General features: G+C 37.0%; 1 protein-coding gene across 1 annotated transcript in view; it reads right to left on the bottom strand.

Moving 5' to 3' along the window:
* Window positions 1-16,669, bottom strand: part of COG5 (component of oligomeric golgi complex 5) — a 178,947-nt gene that overhangs the window by 102,188 nt on the left and 60,090 nt on the right. Inside the window, exon 7 of the mRNA XM_027890119.1 lies at window positions 2,900-3,030. Coding sequence (XP_027745920.1) covers window positions 2,900-3,030 — 131 coding nt within the window. The remainder of the gene's footprint in view (window positions 1-2,899; window positions 3,031-16,669) is intronic.

The raw sequence follows: 16,669 nt of genomic DNA, 5'->3' as shown, positions 1-16,669 counted from the left end.
GGTCAGGACTAAACAATAAGGACAGGGGTTTGAATCTATTTCCTTGAAACTGTTCTGTGAGTCACCAAAAAAATCATCAATCTGTGCTACGTACACTAGGAGTAGCTAACAAGGCATACATGCCAATAAAAAAACCTGCCTGTAGCCACTGGTACCCCTCTGTGATCGGGTTTGTTATTATTTGTATTGCTTTTGTCAACAATAGCAAAGAGAGATTACTCTTTCTAAAAGGGTTAGGAAGACAAGTATGGTTGGCAGCTCTATGAATGCCTGTTAAGTCTAGACACACTGACAGACACTTTTGGTTTAAACCCAGATGGCAGCCCTAAGATACCATGGGGAACATGAGTTGAAGCCTTCAGTTCTGAAGCAATCAATGGCTTATGCCACACTTCCAAAGGAAGGGGGAAAGAGATTACATTTCTTCAGAGAAATACACAAATGTCACAGTGGTAGACATGCTACAAAAACTTGTATTACATTGTAGAGAAAAAGACAATGTATTACTTAGGTGTAAGTATCTGCTTTCCTGTGCTGCTGCTGAAGGTTATTTGGAGAAATCTGTATACAGTTCTTTAGCTTATACATCATTAAGTTAATAACCAAAATAACAAAAATAGTTTCTAACCTAACCAAAGGAGGTAAAGAAAAATGTTGAAAAGGGCAGTTTAAAGTTTTTAGCTCTGTTCTTTTTGTCAGAGTAACTTCTAGCAGCATCTCAGAAAAAAAACTCTGAATTCTAGAGAAGACATTCACCAAACTGTAATGCCTTCTGCTTAAAAGGAGATATTTATAGGTTTTTTATGTATTTCTACTTCCCACTTCTCTTCCAGGTGAACACTGACATACTCTGAAATGGAGACATAAGGCTAACTCCCTACTTAGGGCATTGCTGAAAAGCGCTAGATGAACTACAGAAATATAGATTGCTCTTATGTAGGCAACTGATCTCATGTTTTATTTACACAGCAGATCAAAACGAAGGTGAAAACTAAAATTGCAATTGCAGATATAAATATCAAAAAAGTGAAGAACCACCTGGAAAAAAAAAAAAAAGAGAGGCACTTTTCCCAAAGGTCCAGACTTAGCTACCAGAATAGACACTAGCAAGACAGTCCCTCTGCAGAATTCTGTAGTACTGAATGCAGGAAAAAGACAAAGATGCCATGTCCTCTTATAGGAAATCACAGGGTGTGGAAGGTTTAAATGTAAATCAGCTTGTCAATAAAACACACAGCTACAATAATAGTAATCAAAGACATATGATCTACTAGTCATATTTCAAAGTCTAGATTTCTTGGGCAATGCCTGAATGTGCATTTTCTAAAGCACACTATTTTTCCCAACATTAAATTCACGAATCATATCCAACAACAAATCTGTGAAGCATAACCCAACACCTCTTTATGAAAACATCCCCACTCCTGATATGACTAAGCACTAATAATTTTCTTCCAGACAATCTTCCATTTGTTGGAAACAGGCCTCTGGCTAAAACACAACAGGCATATACTTTAATAATCTCTTGATTACCTGGATACAGCCTGGAACACCTAATAAATCTGTCAATTTTTCAGGTGGAGTGGGATTGATTTCCCCAGGGTTTCTTTGTCAGTTCCACTTCAGTATTTAATATGAAGAGAAAAGTATTAGAGAAGGTCAAATCTGACAGGAAAAACTAGAAGGAGTACACACTGATGAAGACTTGCTACATTTAAAATAAGTGTCCACTTGCTTTTTCTTAGGCCATATCTTTGGTCAATCTTTATTTAATATATGTTTCATAGCTTGCAACAAGTCCAATCACAGCTTGGCAACATTCTCAAATAGCCAGGAGTTTCAACACTGGAATTGTAATCAGGTGAAAAATGATGGTGTTTTTATCTACCACTTTGCTATCAGTAAATAGTTAAGGGTATTTACCACAACCATGACTTAAATGCAGAAAATTAGCTGAAATGAGAGGTCTAAGAAAAAGTTTGAAACATACTGATAATTTTAATCCTCAGTTGTCCAACCAAGTCAATTTATTGAAGAGGTTTTCCATTCTGTATACGTTCTATTTTCATGTCAATCTTCAACAGTATAAACAAATGCTATACTGACTTCCAGAGCAGTTTAAGTTTTGCATAAAAATGTCTTATTCTAAGCCTCTTTGTTCTCTGATTTAAAATCCAAATCTGATAGAAACTTGTACCAGATTTTTCTTCTTACTAGAAATGGGGAATTAAAATACTTTAGTTTTTAAAGAATTCTAAAAAGTATAGACAAAAGAATGTGACATTTTAAAAAGACAAGAAAATAGTAATAATGATACTACAAATAGTAGTATATAAATATAATATATAAATAGTATATAAATGTAGCCAGGTTATTAAAATGTAGATAATTACATTTAATATGGATGAATGTAATTATGCATATTCATTTTTATATTCCCTACAGTGAATATTTACCTCAAAGTTTAAAATGCTCTTTAAAGTTTCAATGCAAAATCTTTCAAATCTTTTCAATATACTTCTGCACAGCTAAAATGTAGAAATCTTCTTATAGTTTTAAGAAATTGCATTTTTCATATTTCTCTCTAAAGCTTGGCAATCTTGGCAATGTAGTAAACGGTATTTAATGCATCAAGCTTTTGTGACAGTGTTTACAGTTAAAGTCTTCATATCAGCACCTACTTTCTCCCAAATTTCAGGGTCAGATCCTGCAAAATTTTTTTCCTCCAAATGCTGTCCAAGACCAGTTTTGTCAATTTCTTTGACTACTGTCATGTATAAGAATTACTCACATAATATTTTTTTCATGTTTAATTTCCACTAGACAATGCTACACAAAGCAAAGGAAATCAAGCTCAACTTCACTTTTGAAAAGAAGTAAAGAAGGAAGCGTATTTTACCTGAGTCTCCACACCTTGCTCAAGCAACCTTTTAGCCTGGTTTTCCACCTCAAGCCGAGCTCTTGCAATAAAAAGCAGGTCATTTTCAATTACTTCTATTCCAGACAGATCTATCCCTTGAGAAAGATAATCTATAAAAGCAACAAAACATTGATAAGCATGACACAGGATAATGGAACATTTTAAGCATGTTAAAACATTTCAAAGTTACAGTCAGTTCCAAGGGACATTTTTATATACAATGCTTGACAATAGAGTACATCAAAGTAATGTCCTATACCAGAAAAACTGAAAATCAAAGGGTTATTACTCAAGAAAACCTGTATATTGAATACACTGAATTTACTTCAATGCAATTCTCTAGACCCAGAGATTGTTGAAGATGTGCAAAGCATTAACTAGATCATTAAACTTCTCTAAACAGATATTTGAATAAGCATAATTTGCTCTAAGATCTGAAATTAAAGATGCATTATATGTTAAAAAAATTAAATTATACTTCAAATATTTAAACTGCACTTCTGCACATTTGGAATCAAACACAGAAGAATGGCAAGAGAAGAAAAGAATATATATTTTGTCTTTTCTAATCACAGAATCATCACAAAATTTATTACCATCATAGAAACCACCATCAGCAGAGTAGCTACAGATTACTGGGTTGGACTGGCAACTGCAGCAATAAAATCTATTCAAACCTAACTTCTCTCAATGGCTTTTTTTTTTTTTTCTCCTTTTTGATCTTTCTGGATTTAAAAGAACTCAATTCCCCATGCTACTGCTTATCTCCAAGACAATGCAGGACTACCCTTGTTTACACATTTTTCAGCATTTTCCTTAATCAAGTGGGTTGTCCACTGCTTCTTTAGAAAGGAATAAATAAAATGAATAAAATAATGGCCAAGGCATTTCACCCAGTATCAGATACTCCTTTCATAAGGTGATGTTCCACTATTTACATTTATAACCATCCCTCTATGACTTCCTAATAAAGTTATCTTCCTTTTATGTCTTCCCAGAAAGTTTATTAAGGCACAGATTTAAAAATTTGAGCTAAATTCACCAAACTGTTAAATCTTTGCCAAATAACCTTTCACTTTGGTAGCCTTTTATTTGTGTTTACTCACAATAAACTAATCTAATTTTCAGATTAATTTCAGCGATCACACGTTCACAATTGAACACAAAATTCCAAATCATTTCACAGCTATGTAGAGAACATCCCTGCACCTGCACATGAAAACCACTGTAAAACTTAGAAAGGTATAAAGGAAATTATCTCTCTTAACAGTACAGTATGTCAAACGGCTTTGAGCCTACTAAGAAAAGGCCTGCAATGCTTTTGTCTGTATGCATTTGTTTAAAAATGGATTAGAGGAGTCAAAGGACGGTGGAGCAGCAGGACAGCACACAGCACACTGCACAGGCCATTAATGAAGCCCTATATGCAGGTGTGTTTAGCCAAGGGCTACAGCACCCACACTTATCCATCGCTTCCCTGTATTTTTGCTGTGACTAAGCTGCATCTCTACAGGTGGCCTTGCATATGAACCCATTAAAACTAATATTAAACTCCCACTAGTTCCAACGAGCAAGTGTCTTGAATGTGAAGACTAGTTTTCTGACACCTGCCTTTCAGCTGCACAGAAAAAAAAAAGAGCAGAGAACTACCCACAGATTAAGTCTACTGCCACAGTAAACTCTGAAGAAGCTTCCTGGCAACATGAGGTTAAAAAAGATGGAAATATTACCAAAGATTTATATATCCAACAAATACAAGAACTGCTGTGGAGTTCACTTAAGGCATAAAATCATATTCTGCAATCCCAGGCTGCTTAAACAAAATAAAATTATAATACAGTTCTGATATCCTAAATCCACAGAAAAATCTGAGGAAGAGAACTAAAAAAGAGACTGTTTCTCCCTGCTGTGTTTTATCTCAAAATCTAAATTAAGTCACTTCAAGTGCTAAAAATCTAATCCTTCTGATGGTTTTAAGAAAAGAACAGAAAGACCATGCTGCTTTGGCTTCTCCAAAAACCTCCATCTGTGCCTCAGACTGCCAGTCACCTCCTGCTAAACTGCAAAAATCTGCAGCTTTGTTCCAAATTTCCTGCAATCCTAACAAAATGCCTTGGGACAATGCATTTCAGCAGGAATTCAAAACAGTGGTGAGACATCCGACTGTGGATGCTCTTAGTTGCTATTCTGACCAGTAGGGAAGCTCTAACAATCATATTACACACTTTTCAAAAGAAAAGCAGTTTCCATAAGGACTGCAGGTCTATGGCAGAAACACCTGCAAGTGCTTTCCTGCCATTCCTGTGTGAGAGCAAAAGCTGCAACACAGGCAGGGTATGTGCCTTCTGATAGTTTTTATTGTCCAAGCAGACAGCATAATATTAGAAATCTCTACACTTGTGTACTCTCGAGAGTGATGCTGCTGTCATGGACAGCATTATTAAACCGAGCAGAAGGGCAGTTGACACAAGGGCAGACAGATCATTGCCAGAACGCCTGTGCATTTAGGATCCAGGTTATTTAAAGTATTGCAGAGGAACTCACACATTCCAACCTGTTAGTAGTTAGTAAAAAAACTGATTTTAGTTAGTAAAGAAACCCTGTCAAGTGAAATACAGGAAAGATACTACCAATTATTAAACCAGGGATTAGCAAACGTAGGATTTTGCTTCAGGCACTTGTGAGATCATTATTCTACTTCTTGCCAGGCACAGTCAGTCAATAACATTGTGGTCATGATCAGAGGTGAGTAGGACACGGGATGGAAGGTACTTTTGTCTTCTGGTCAGGAATTGAGCTACACAATGGCTCATTCCTCAGTTGGCACAGACTCTGGGGACTGGACGCAGTTTAAAACTTGTCAGCTTTCCGTCTACTTTAACCTTCAAGCTCTGGAGTAAAACTATATTAACCCTAACAAATTTAGTAAGTATAGTATTTATAAGTGACATCTCTCCCTTAACAGATTTTAAAAGCACATATATAACATTTTGTTAGCTTTGGGAAGACTTGTGCCTTAAACAAATTAGAACCTAAATATTTTGTAACACCACATGCCAGGGCTGGAACAGCCCCCAAGGCATTGCCTTCACATGGAGCAGCACAACATGCAGCCCACTGCTCCAGTCACTTCTGCTCAGCAGAGCCAGGGAGGAAATCAGAGGAGGGTGCTTTAGTCCTAAAATCATTCCTCTACCTCTCTCATCCCTCTGATAACTCTGCCTCTTTATATAGGTTCATGAACATAAAGGCAAATCCTTAACTCTCCCATAGGATGTTGGTATTGCTTCCCTTCTATCACACCCTATTAAGCTTGGAAAGCACAGCTGGAAATTACTTTTTAAGGGCTTAAAATACAGACTGCCTGCTGAATCCTGTTCTTGAACAAAAATACGGTACATCAAGGAAGAATACGCTAAGACCTAGGAATAAGTGACATTTATAATCTACCTCAGCCTAACAAAGGGTTAGAACTTTGTGTTTCTTAATAAAAAAAACATTTTTGTCACTACAATTCTAAATTTTCTTGATTTATAAAACCTTAACAGATTTTCTAATCTACTGTCTGAGATGCTCCTTGAAAATGCATTTTTCAAGCCAATATTTCCCAGAAAGTTATGTAAGAGGAGTCTCACAGAGACAAATCCAATATGCACATAGTGCATTAGGTAGAAAAACAATACTTTGAGCAACACAGTTAGCTTTCCTTAATCTAAGTGACTCACCGACATAGAATCTTTCTATTATGTGATCTCTTTTTTTAACCTCAAATATTCTTCGTGATAATACAGAAACAAGATAGGAAAGAATCTGAATTAAAGTTTTTTCTCAGTATTAAAATATGTTTTGGAACTGAGATAACTATGAAGCATCCATATGAGCTCCACAATGACTGTATTAGGCTCTTTATATAGACTGAGTTGAATTTGATCTTTTGCTAGAAATTAGAGAAGCAACAGAAGTCTACTGAGAAGAATCAGGTGCTCTAACAAAGAGGAAAACAGGACAGGCAGTAATAAACCAATGTGATTAGGCTGCATCACCCAGGAGGCTACTTGAGTCAAAAGAGAAACCCTTCTGTGCTCTGAGAACTAACCTCGGTGACAATAATAAAGAGGGGGAAAGAAGGAAATTCAGAACATCTGAAGTGGATTCCCCTGGAGCAAACACCTAAGATCTGCACAAACATCACTCCCCCCAAATGCAAGAATCCAAGGACAAATTAGGATGTGTTTTATGGAAGATTGGGAAGGGGTTGGGTACTAAAGGAAAATAAGCCATTCCTGAAATTCTAAATAAAATCACAGAATGATAAAATCACAGCTCTTTGCTTGCCTGTTTGAGGAAGGTTTGAGGTTTATTTGTTTTGCACTGGTTATTTATTTTGCTTTTTCAGTCTTAGTTGCAGAGAATGTTGGTGATATCTGCACCCTAAGAAGATGCTGCTATTTTTCCATAATGAAGAAAAATTACAATTTTTTAAGAAACCGCTAATTTAAACTTCAAAAAGTCAACAGATCTAAACGATACCCACGAGTTCTGCTGGGATTTAAGTATGGAGAAGATGAGAGGCTACATGATTATCGAGAAACACTGTAAAAAGCTCCTATGTGCATTGGTAGATGTTCATGAAACTGAATCTAAACTGCTACTTGGGATATTTATTTCTGTTACAAAAAATTAGGAGGGACTGGACAGATACTGTAAAAACACATAACATCTTTCCTACGAGGGACAAGTATTAAGTAATGGCAATTAATTACAGTTTTGAAAGGGGTTATTAAAAGTTTAGCCTTTGGTCCTATACTAGTGCCTAGATATAATCACAAAAAAAACAAGTGGATTGATTTGTTAGAATTGCTGAGAATCCATTTGAATTTTTTTCCATCTGCTTCTTAAGAACCTCAAAATGATTTACTAATTCAAATGAGCCACAAATCTAACTCAGCACAGAAGCTCCCATGGTATTAATGGAAATATTAGATGGAAATATTTCAGGCTACTGAAAAGGAAGGACAAGATCCTGTTTGCTTCACTTGTATCTGAACCCAGGATGCTGCTGAATACGCCAATTTGTCTGTTTTCATCAATGCAGGTAATGTAAAACACAAAGTCAGTCTTAGAACAGTGTGAGATCTCAATTCCCCAGCCAAAAACATACGTTCACCCTTTGGCGAAAGCAACCTGAGGTTTTATATTACATGTCTAGTCTGTAAGTGGAATAGGCAAACACATAAAGAACTGTAGTCTGCTTCTCGAAGGCACTTTAATTTGTCATGCAATTGATGCATAGGGCAGGTGGGGAATGGTAACTCTAAATTTCTAAGTCTTTAAACTGGAAGCTGATGCTTCCAAAAAAGAACTTTTACTCATGTTCTGTTTTAATCAGACTGATTCTCCACTTAGGCTGAAATGACTGCCCCACACTCTGCACCAGGCACCAAAGTTCTTGCTGAAGCAAAGCTTATATTAAGCCTTTAAATCATGTGGAAGGAATTCCACTACAGTTACTATGAAACAATATCTTACAGCCATTTTATACAACTTGAGCTCGAGAGAAAAAGATGTTCATTCCTATAAAAACTGCATACAGTGCCTTATAAAGTGTTCAAAATGAGAATGTAATTGCTCTACACTACGTGCCATATACAATGTCATATATTTCAGGTATACTTTACAAAATCATTAATTTTTAATCTTATATTATTAATTTGGATTTTTCAGCAGGTATTATGAATTCATTATTTATGAGGAAGAAAGTTTAATTTTACTAAAATGCCAGTTTCTTGTAAAACTCTTGGTATCTTTCTTTCCTTTTCCTATAGGACAAAATTTCTGCAAACATTTCTTCAGTGAAACAACTGAGAATAAAATCTCTCTGTGCCACTAAAATGCCATTAACTCCCTATGAAATCTGGTCTTTACTTAACCAATTTCTACCACGTTAAAAATTAACTACTTGTATGCATAATACATAAGGTTTCAGGTTTTAGCTGTTTGGCAACATTAAGTGAGTCAAAACTGTCCTGATGGAGCCAGAAACTGAGTGGGGCCCATGGCGCTGTATTTCTGTTTGCTTTCCCAGACAGCACGTTAACACACTGCTGCTGTTTGAGTCCAGGAAAGGAAAGAGAATGCACAAGACAACCACGTTTAGTAATCTGATAGATGTCCCTAGTGAAGGAGGACATGAAAAATAAAAACAAAGCAAAGCACTTCCCAGCTTTTTATATCAATCACATGCCAAGACTGGTTTACTTTTAAAGAAACGAGGTCAAAAACCAAACTGGTGGAAAGCATATGATTCAAAGAAAGCAAAACTTGAACTGCTTATTTAAACACAGTTACCTTGTACCATAAAACAGATCTGTCATCTACACTGTATTATTATAGAATGGTTTGGGTCAGAAGGGGCCTTGGAACATCACCTAGTCCAATCCCCCTCCATGGGTAGGGACACCTTCCACTTTATCAAAGTGGAAGGCTAAAAACCCTGTTCAACCTGACCTTGAACACTGCCCACGATGGGGAATTATCCCACCTGATTAAAGCTTTACTTCAGGAGAAAATTGAGAATTCAACACTCTAATTTTAGACACCATGTAGGCATGAAAAAACTGAATTTTTTCTAGCATGTTAAAACAAAGGGCAAAGTTTTCAGTGTACAGGCAGGTTGTCATCCTGCTCTTGGGATCAGCTTTGCTTCCTCCAAAAGACTCTTCCGGGTTTTTTTGTACAATACGCTTTGTGTTAAAATATTTAGTAATGTTTTAAAAATCATCTATGTCCAATCCTGCCTAGTGAGGAAACTTGCTATTTCTCTCCAGACTGCATTCAGAAATACCAAAAAACACACCTCAAGTTGATAACAATTATGGAGGAGCAGTAAGGAAGACTGACCAGCTATTTCTACATTATATTAGAGCTGTGTTGAAGTTCTCTTGATGGAAGCGTTAATTCCTACTGATCTCTGGGCTGGAAATCAAATGCCACGCAGGATCTGGATTTGATGGAAATGAGTTTGATATCTATTTTTATCATCATCACTGACTTAACAATGAGAACCAAATTTTGTAGACATTCCTGTGAAAATGCCATGATTCAGAAAATAGCTTAACACACCAAGACAAACATTACTTAGGTCTAATCACAAGTTATACCACATGACTCCCACACTCACTTAGGCCTAAAGCAAGAGTTGTTGAACTCCTTTAAGGTTCCCCCTCCCACACACCATTAGATCTCCCCCATCCCTCCCCCTCACCCTTGAATACAGACTCACAACCTTACTTCACCACGACCTACTAAACCTGCTACTTTCAATTTTGCCCACTGTCTCCTCAGCTACCTGGACTGCCAGGCTCAAAGGGGAGCAGGCAGCAACCCCACATGCAGACAGTGGCTGATCAGCCCTGAGGCCGATACTGCTTAATGCCATTGTCAGTAATCTGAGTGACAGAACAGAATAAACCCCTTGTGAGTTTATGGGTGACAGCAAATCGGGGAAGAGCTCAGTACCCTGCAGGGCTGCCACTCTCAGCAACCTCAAGAAAAGGACAGACAAAAACATCATGAAGCTCAACAGAAGTGAGTTAATCCCTGTTCACTTGGGATGGCTTAACCCCGTTCACAGGAGCAGGTCAGGTGCTCGCTGGTTGGAAAGAAGCTTCACAGAAATAGGCCCAGTGGACAGAAAGTTTAACATAAACCAGTAGTACATCCTGGTGGCAGAGGCAGCCTCCTGTGTCCTGGACTGGGTGTAGCCAGCAGGTTGTGGGAAGTTATTATTCTTATTATTTGGCACTTGTAAGGCCACTGTACTCCTTGGCTCCCAGTACAAGAGACACGGACAAACTGGAGTGAGTCCAGGGAACCACCAAGGCAGGGGACTGAAGCGTGAATGTGAGGAAAGGCCGAGAGAACAGAGCTTGTTAACCTAGAAGAGAGATGACTAAGAAGAGTTCTAACTGCATCTTCTGCTACCTGACAGGTAGGAGGTCAGGAAAAGACAGATAGCCCTTTCTCAGAGGTGCACACGGATAGAATAAAAGGCAAGAGACAGAACTTTTAAATCACCCTAATCTTCTTAAGCCTTTCCTCAAAACTGATTTGAGAAACGTCCTCAAGAGCTCCCAAAACATTTTTAGTAATTAAAACTGCAATTTTTTTCCTAAATTCTCTGTGATAAGGTACTGACAAAGAACTGTGACATTCATGCCATTTATCCTTAGCATTTGGGTGGAGGTGAAACCAACTTCACCTTAAATATTCTATCTGAGCTATGACCTAAAAATCAGAAGACATGCAAACAAAAATTTCTTACACCAATGGCTATAATTACAAGTACCACAGTCTGTAACATGAAACAAAATTTATCGTCACAAAAACAAACCCGATATCTGTATCAAAGTCCATATTTTATTCTGATAATTAAGACTGTTCTTCATTAAAAACAGAAAAAAAACCCTACTTCTCCACAATAAATTCACTGAAGTTTAATTTAGACACTGCACAGATAAGGAACTGCTCTTCAGACACACATGGACTTCCAAAATCAAATTTATTCTGCCAACAAAGCAATAATACCTCCACAAGTCAATACTCCTCTTGGGCTTTTTTTGGAGTGAAGTAAAAATAAAATATGTTGCCAGTAAAAATCTAGTTGTCCTATTTCGGTTTTGCACAGACTTCATAGCATCACAGACGCAAAGCAAATGTACAGCATGTGTGAAAGAGATGGAAACAGGAAGGGGGACAGAAAGGGATAATATGGAACAGGAGAGAGATGCAGCCCAAGTGGGGCATTTCAGAAGAAATGAGCTTAAGGTTTGAAAGAGTTGAGAGAATGATGGTTTGCTCCATGATAACATACAGAAAAATGCAAAGGAATGTAGTCAAACGATACAAATACAAATCAGTTCATACAGTTTGGTCTTATTAATCTGTAAGAGTAATGCAGTGCCATCATATGCTTTCCACCTTGACAGGTTCCTCCCCACCCCCACCCAAGCCCACAGCTTTGCACTGCTTGCTCATTACTGATGCCAATGGCATTTCTGCTCAAATTTCAGGAGAGCATCCAACCCTGGAAAACAAAGGGGTGAATAAAGCTTGTTTTTAATAAATTTCAAGCAGACAGCAATCAGGATTTTTATTGTCAGGAAAATATTTCTTAAAATCTCAACAGGTGAACAATAAGCAGTCCTCCTTGAAATGGAGCATCAGTATACAAAATGAAGCAGGATGGAAAAAATGTACTCTCACATCTACCAGAGATAATTGCATTGAAAATATATTGCAACTGCATCATAAAGCCATGTAAAAGAATTATGCCCTTCCAAATGGAGTGGATGAAGGAAACCGTCTCTTTCCTGAGCAAACACAAGGACTCATTTAAATGCAGGAATATGACTTTGGCTGTCTCCTGTTTGCCTAAGTTAGCATCGTAACTAAAGCCATGAAAGCAAGCAAAAGAGTTATGAGCATAAGGATGTAAAAGATAACCTAAATTTACATGTTGACCCGAAAATACTAGTCTTTTTGCCAGCTTTTAAATACTATTAATATGTTATTGTTCAATAGCTAAGTAGAATTTCTCAATATAGAGCATTATGTAAAGGTGTGATGATTCAGTTTCCATCAGTACCAGCCCATGTTGCAACAGACACATGCCATGATAAAAGAAAATGAAGGAAAATGATGATGTGTCTCAAGAATCTTAGTCAAAAATAACTTCTTTCAAACATCCCACCAGTTGCTGAGATGGCAAAGATGGCTGACTCTTCACTGAATCAGTCCTTGAAGGAAGGCAGTGGAGATGTTGTTCATTTGTGAGTTTTAATTCATTATGCTAATGGTTGATGACCTAATTCTTGAATAATTTATATCTGGATAAAGGTACACATAGACAGTTACAGACTTAAAGGTCTACAAGTCTGCAATTACTACATTGAACTATCTATTTCTAGTTGCACTTCATTTTTCTCTTTTTACTGAGATATATCCCGCATTTTTTGAGTTTTTATCGTTATTTTTGCACTAATATGTGCATCCAAAAATGTCAGATTGCACATGAGAGAACAAGGGTCACTTCTAACACATACTTGTAAATGTGAGGAGATACTTTAAGATCAGCAGTGCTGCAGTGCTGTAAAATCAAACTAATAAAGTCCTGCTTTCTAGGCCCCTGGATAAAGGGGAATACTTCTTTTTTTCTTTACTATATATATATAAGCTGCAAATATTTCTTTCATATTCCTCTCTCCCTATGGGTCTCTCCTGCCTCTTTTCAACACCTACCATTCACCCCTTTCATACTTACACCTTCAGGAAAACACTTCTGCAAAAGCAGAACTGCATTTTCTTTAGTATCAGCTATGTTAACTCCCTTGGTACTCTAGAATACATGTAATTTTTGTCTTTAATAAATGCATATTTAATTCCTCCCACCTCTCACTTGGCATATCATCAATAACTTCCTGCAATTGGCCGCAGATTTACTTGTTTTTATCATCTTTATAGTCAACAGATGTTGCAGAGGCTATAAATCACACAGGTTTTATGTACCTCTGATACTTTGTGGGAGAACAAAGTGAACCTTGTGATACCCAAAGTGCTTCCGTAGACAACTTGAACATAACTGCAAAATTTTAAAACCTCTTGAAATACATCTTATCTCCTACAGTAAAGCTTTTCTGAAATTTAGAAATCAGCCTATGGCAGAAATCTGCCCAGTCTGCTAGAATTCTTGCCAATTCCTATAGCAATAATAAAACTTATCAACAGTACGAAAAAGGTGGGCAAGAAAAGAATGTTGTTTGAAAGCCCAACTGAATGTAACAGTGTTCATATTTCAAACACTTGCATTTAAAGTTAGCTTTCGCAGGTGCCTGTCTTTTGACCTTCCAATACAAATATAAAAGTATTTAACCATGACACAAACTGACAGCATTTGCCTCTGATGACACTTTAATACCTTCTATCTTGTATGATTTGGATAGTAAAACTGAAAACAGAAAGCAGCTTTAAACCTTTTCTGTCACCCCCACAACATTCATTGCAACTTGATAAGAAAGTTTACTGTTATTATAACGTTTAGCTGTACCTGCACTAACAAGGACACAAGGAAACCGAAGGAAATGCCACATCCCTCCCACCCCACCCCACAGGAGCTGCTCTGCAGTGTTCACCACAGCCCCCAAAACTGCGAGGTCACACACCCGAGTAAGTGCCCAGATATGAACACCAGTGAAAGGGAACTGGAAGAGCATCCCTGCACAGCTGCTCCTCAAACATGGAACAAAAGGGAACAACTGCCAAACGCACACACCAGGTCTGCCTTTGCCCAGCTGTGGCACATACTGGGTCTGCTACCTGTAAAAGATCTTGGACAGCGTAAAAGAACAGTTCTGATTCATCACTACTAGTCTGGGATCTTGCATGTACACTAACTATGATTTTCTCCACAGAAAAAACACTAACACTGTTAAAATTAGGAAGCACATATAAATACAAAGGCTGAGAGTTACCACGGATTAAAGATTTCATAAAACTGTACTTGTCCTCTCAAAGTTATTTAGTACTGATGTAAACAGAAACGGACGCCACAGTTATTCTTCCATTATTTTGAGACAGATGAAAATGAAAACCTAAGTCTTCTCAGATATGGTACTAAAGAAACATTTGAGTTCTACTGTCATTAATGCCACAGAGATCAAAATTAAAAATCAGTATCTTTGGTAGCAGAGTTCAAAATAATGAGCTAAATGCTAAAAATATAAATCACTTTTTTTTAAGGTTTGCATATCCAAGGAAGCAACCAGTAAGTTCAAGCAAGTCTTTCAGCTGTTAAAGGCACAAACTGTTAACAGATGGGTGAAAACATTTAATTTAGAGAATAACTGTTATTAAATAAATAATGCTGATATTTTCTTTGTAGAATTTCATAATTATCTATGAGCCAATTATTATTACCTACATCTGTCAGCCAATTGTATCTAATAATTAACACAAAAAAGTTAAATGGACAAAAAAAATGCACTGCTTAAAGGATAAAAGATGTTTAGCAACTTAGTACTTAAAATTGAGAAAACATACAGACTCGTGTACTCATCTGATTCTAGTATAATTTTTATTACAGTTCCCCTAATTCTAAATAATATTTAGTCTGATAACAGATTTTTCCCAAGCCTCACAAAGCATAATTTGTGGAATTTACTGCTAATAGTCATGAATCATTTCAAGATCAGGAAAGAAACAGAATCTTCTCTAAAAGTAACATTACCATTGTTTAAAGTAAACACCTTTTCCTTCAGGGGGAAAAAAAATCAAGGGAAAAGCAATTTCCCAATAGCATATACTGAACTTTCTTATAGGAGCACAATCCTGAAGTAAAGAAATTATTACACCGCACCACAATTAAGATGTACATTTCTCCAACATGCAGAAAGTGAATTTCGCCAAGAAAAAGCGAAACAAAACAAAAAAAGTGAATATAACTTTAGCAGAAAACTAAATGCAGATTATCAATTGTCTTCAAAATTAATGACTGATACATTCAAAACCATTTATCATTGAAACACTGGAAATCCAGAAGCAGCAGCAGCAAAGAGTCTTGCTGGAAACAAGACAACACATGCAATTCTAATATGTAAAGCTTATTACTGTCAAATATATCTCTCTGGGATGTCTCTGCTCAGAAAGCAGGAAATAATCTTTATCGACAGAACCCAAGAGACAAGCTGCTAGACTAGTTGTGGTCTTGGCTATGAGCTTCCATGACTTGATTTTGCCCTTTGGTTAGCCCAGCTCCTTTTCCAACACAGGGTGCTGAGCCCAATGCACCGACAACTTGGAAAGCAGAAGCTCCACGGAGCAGCAGTTTATGGTTTATCAATATTATGGCCAACAGTACTGTTATGCTGGTAATCCTCAATTTCTGTTTCTTTTCCATTAACCATAAAATAATACCTTGAACCCAAGGAAGTATTTAGCAATCAGCTTTCCATGGCAACTAAAACACAGTTTCACTGTGTTTCACACAGCTCCACTGCTGTAGGGAGCAGCACTTTGTGTTGTGAACCTGCCACCCAATGGTGGACTTTTAGGACTTGCAATGGAAGGGGCTGACTATTCATCATGTCTCTTTGCTCTTCCCACAGCATTCATGATTCTATGCACCTCCACAACATTTCTCCCTCAGTCATTTTAAACTCATTTATAGGTGGTGACCACTAACAACTGATTGACCTCTCCACCCTCATACGACTGGAGGAGTGTTTGCCACGTATTTTTCATTGGATAATCTCAGGAGTAGCAACTCATGGATTTACCAGATGCTACATAACTACTTCTCTGACACAAGAATCTTGACAGAGTTACTGACAGACAGCTGGCACACCAGTACCAGCTCAGTGCTGAGCCTGAGCCTGGCTTAGCGAGTCTAAACACCATGCAAGGAAAGAGATACAGAGAAAAACAACAAAAGTTTGTGAGCATTCTATCAAATAAAACTTCTGATTCAATTAATTGATTTTATGACCTTCTTTTCTGTTTCATTTGCAAACTAAGTATGTGAAAAGGGACATTAAAAAAAAAATACACAAGAAAAGCCTTTCAGCACAAACATTTGTAGAAACCCATGAACTCTTGGGTACTTTGGGAGTATGGCCTAAAATTACTTTTTGTGTGTTGGAACTTCAAAGGATAAAAAAAAAAAAAAAAAAAAAAAAAAAAAAAAAAAAAAAAAAA

Source organism: Empidonax traillii, unplaced genomic scaffold (genome assembly GCF_003031625.1).
Source record: "Empidonax traillii isolate 1590-97213 ecotype Southwest subspecies unplaced genomic scaffold, ASM303162v1 scaffold277:size2070623, whole genome shotgun sequence".
Lineage (NCBI taxonomy): Eukaryota > Metazoa > Chordata > Aves > Passeriformes > Tyrannidae > Empidonax > Empidonax traillii.
The sequence above is the reverse complement of the archived record's forward strand: the minus strand, read 5'-3'. Positions and strand labels throughout refer to the sequence as shown.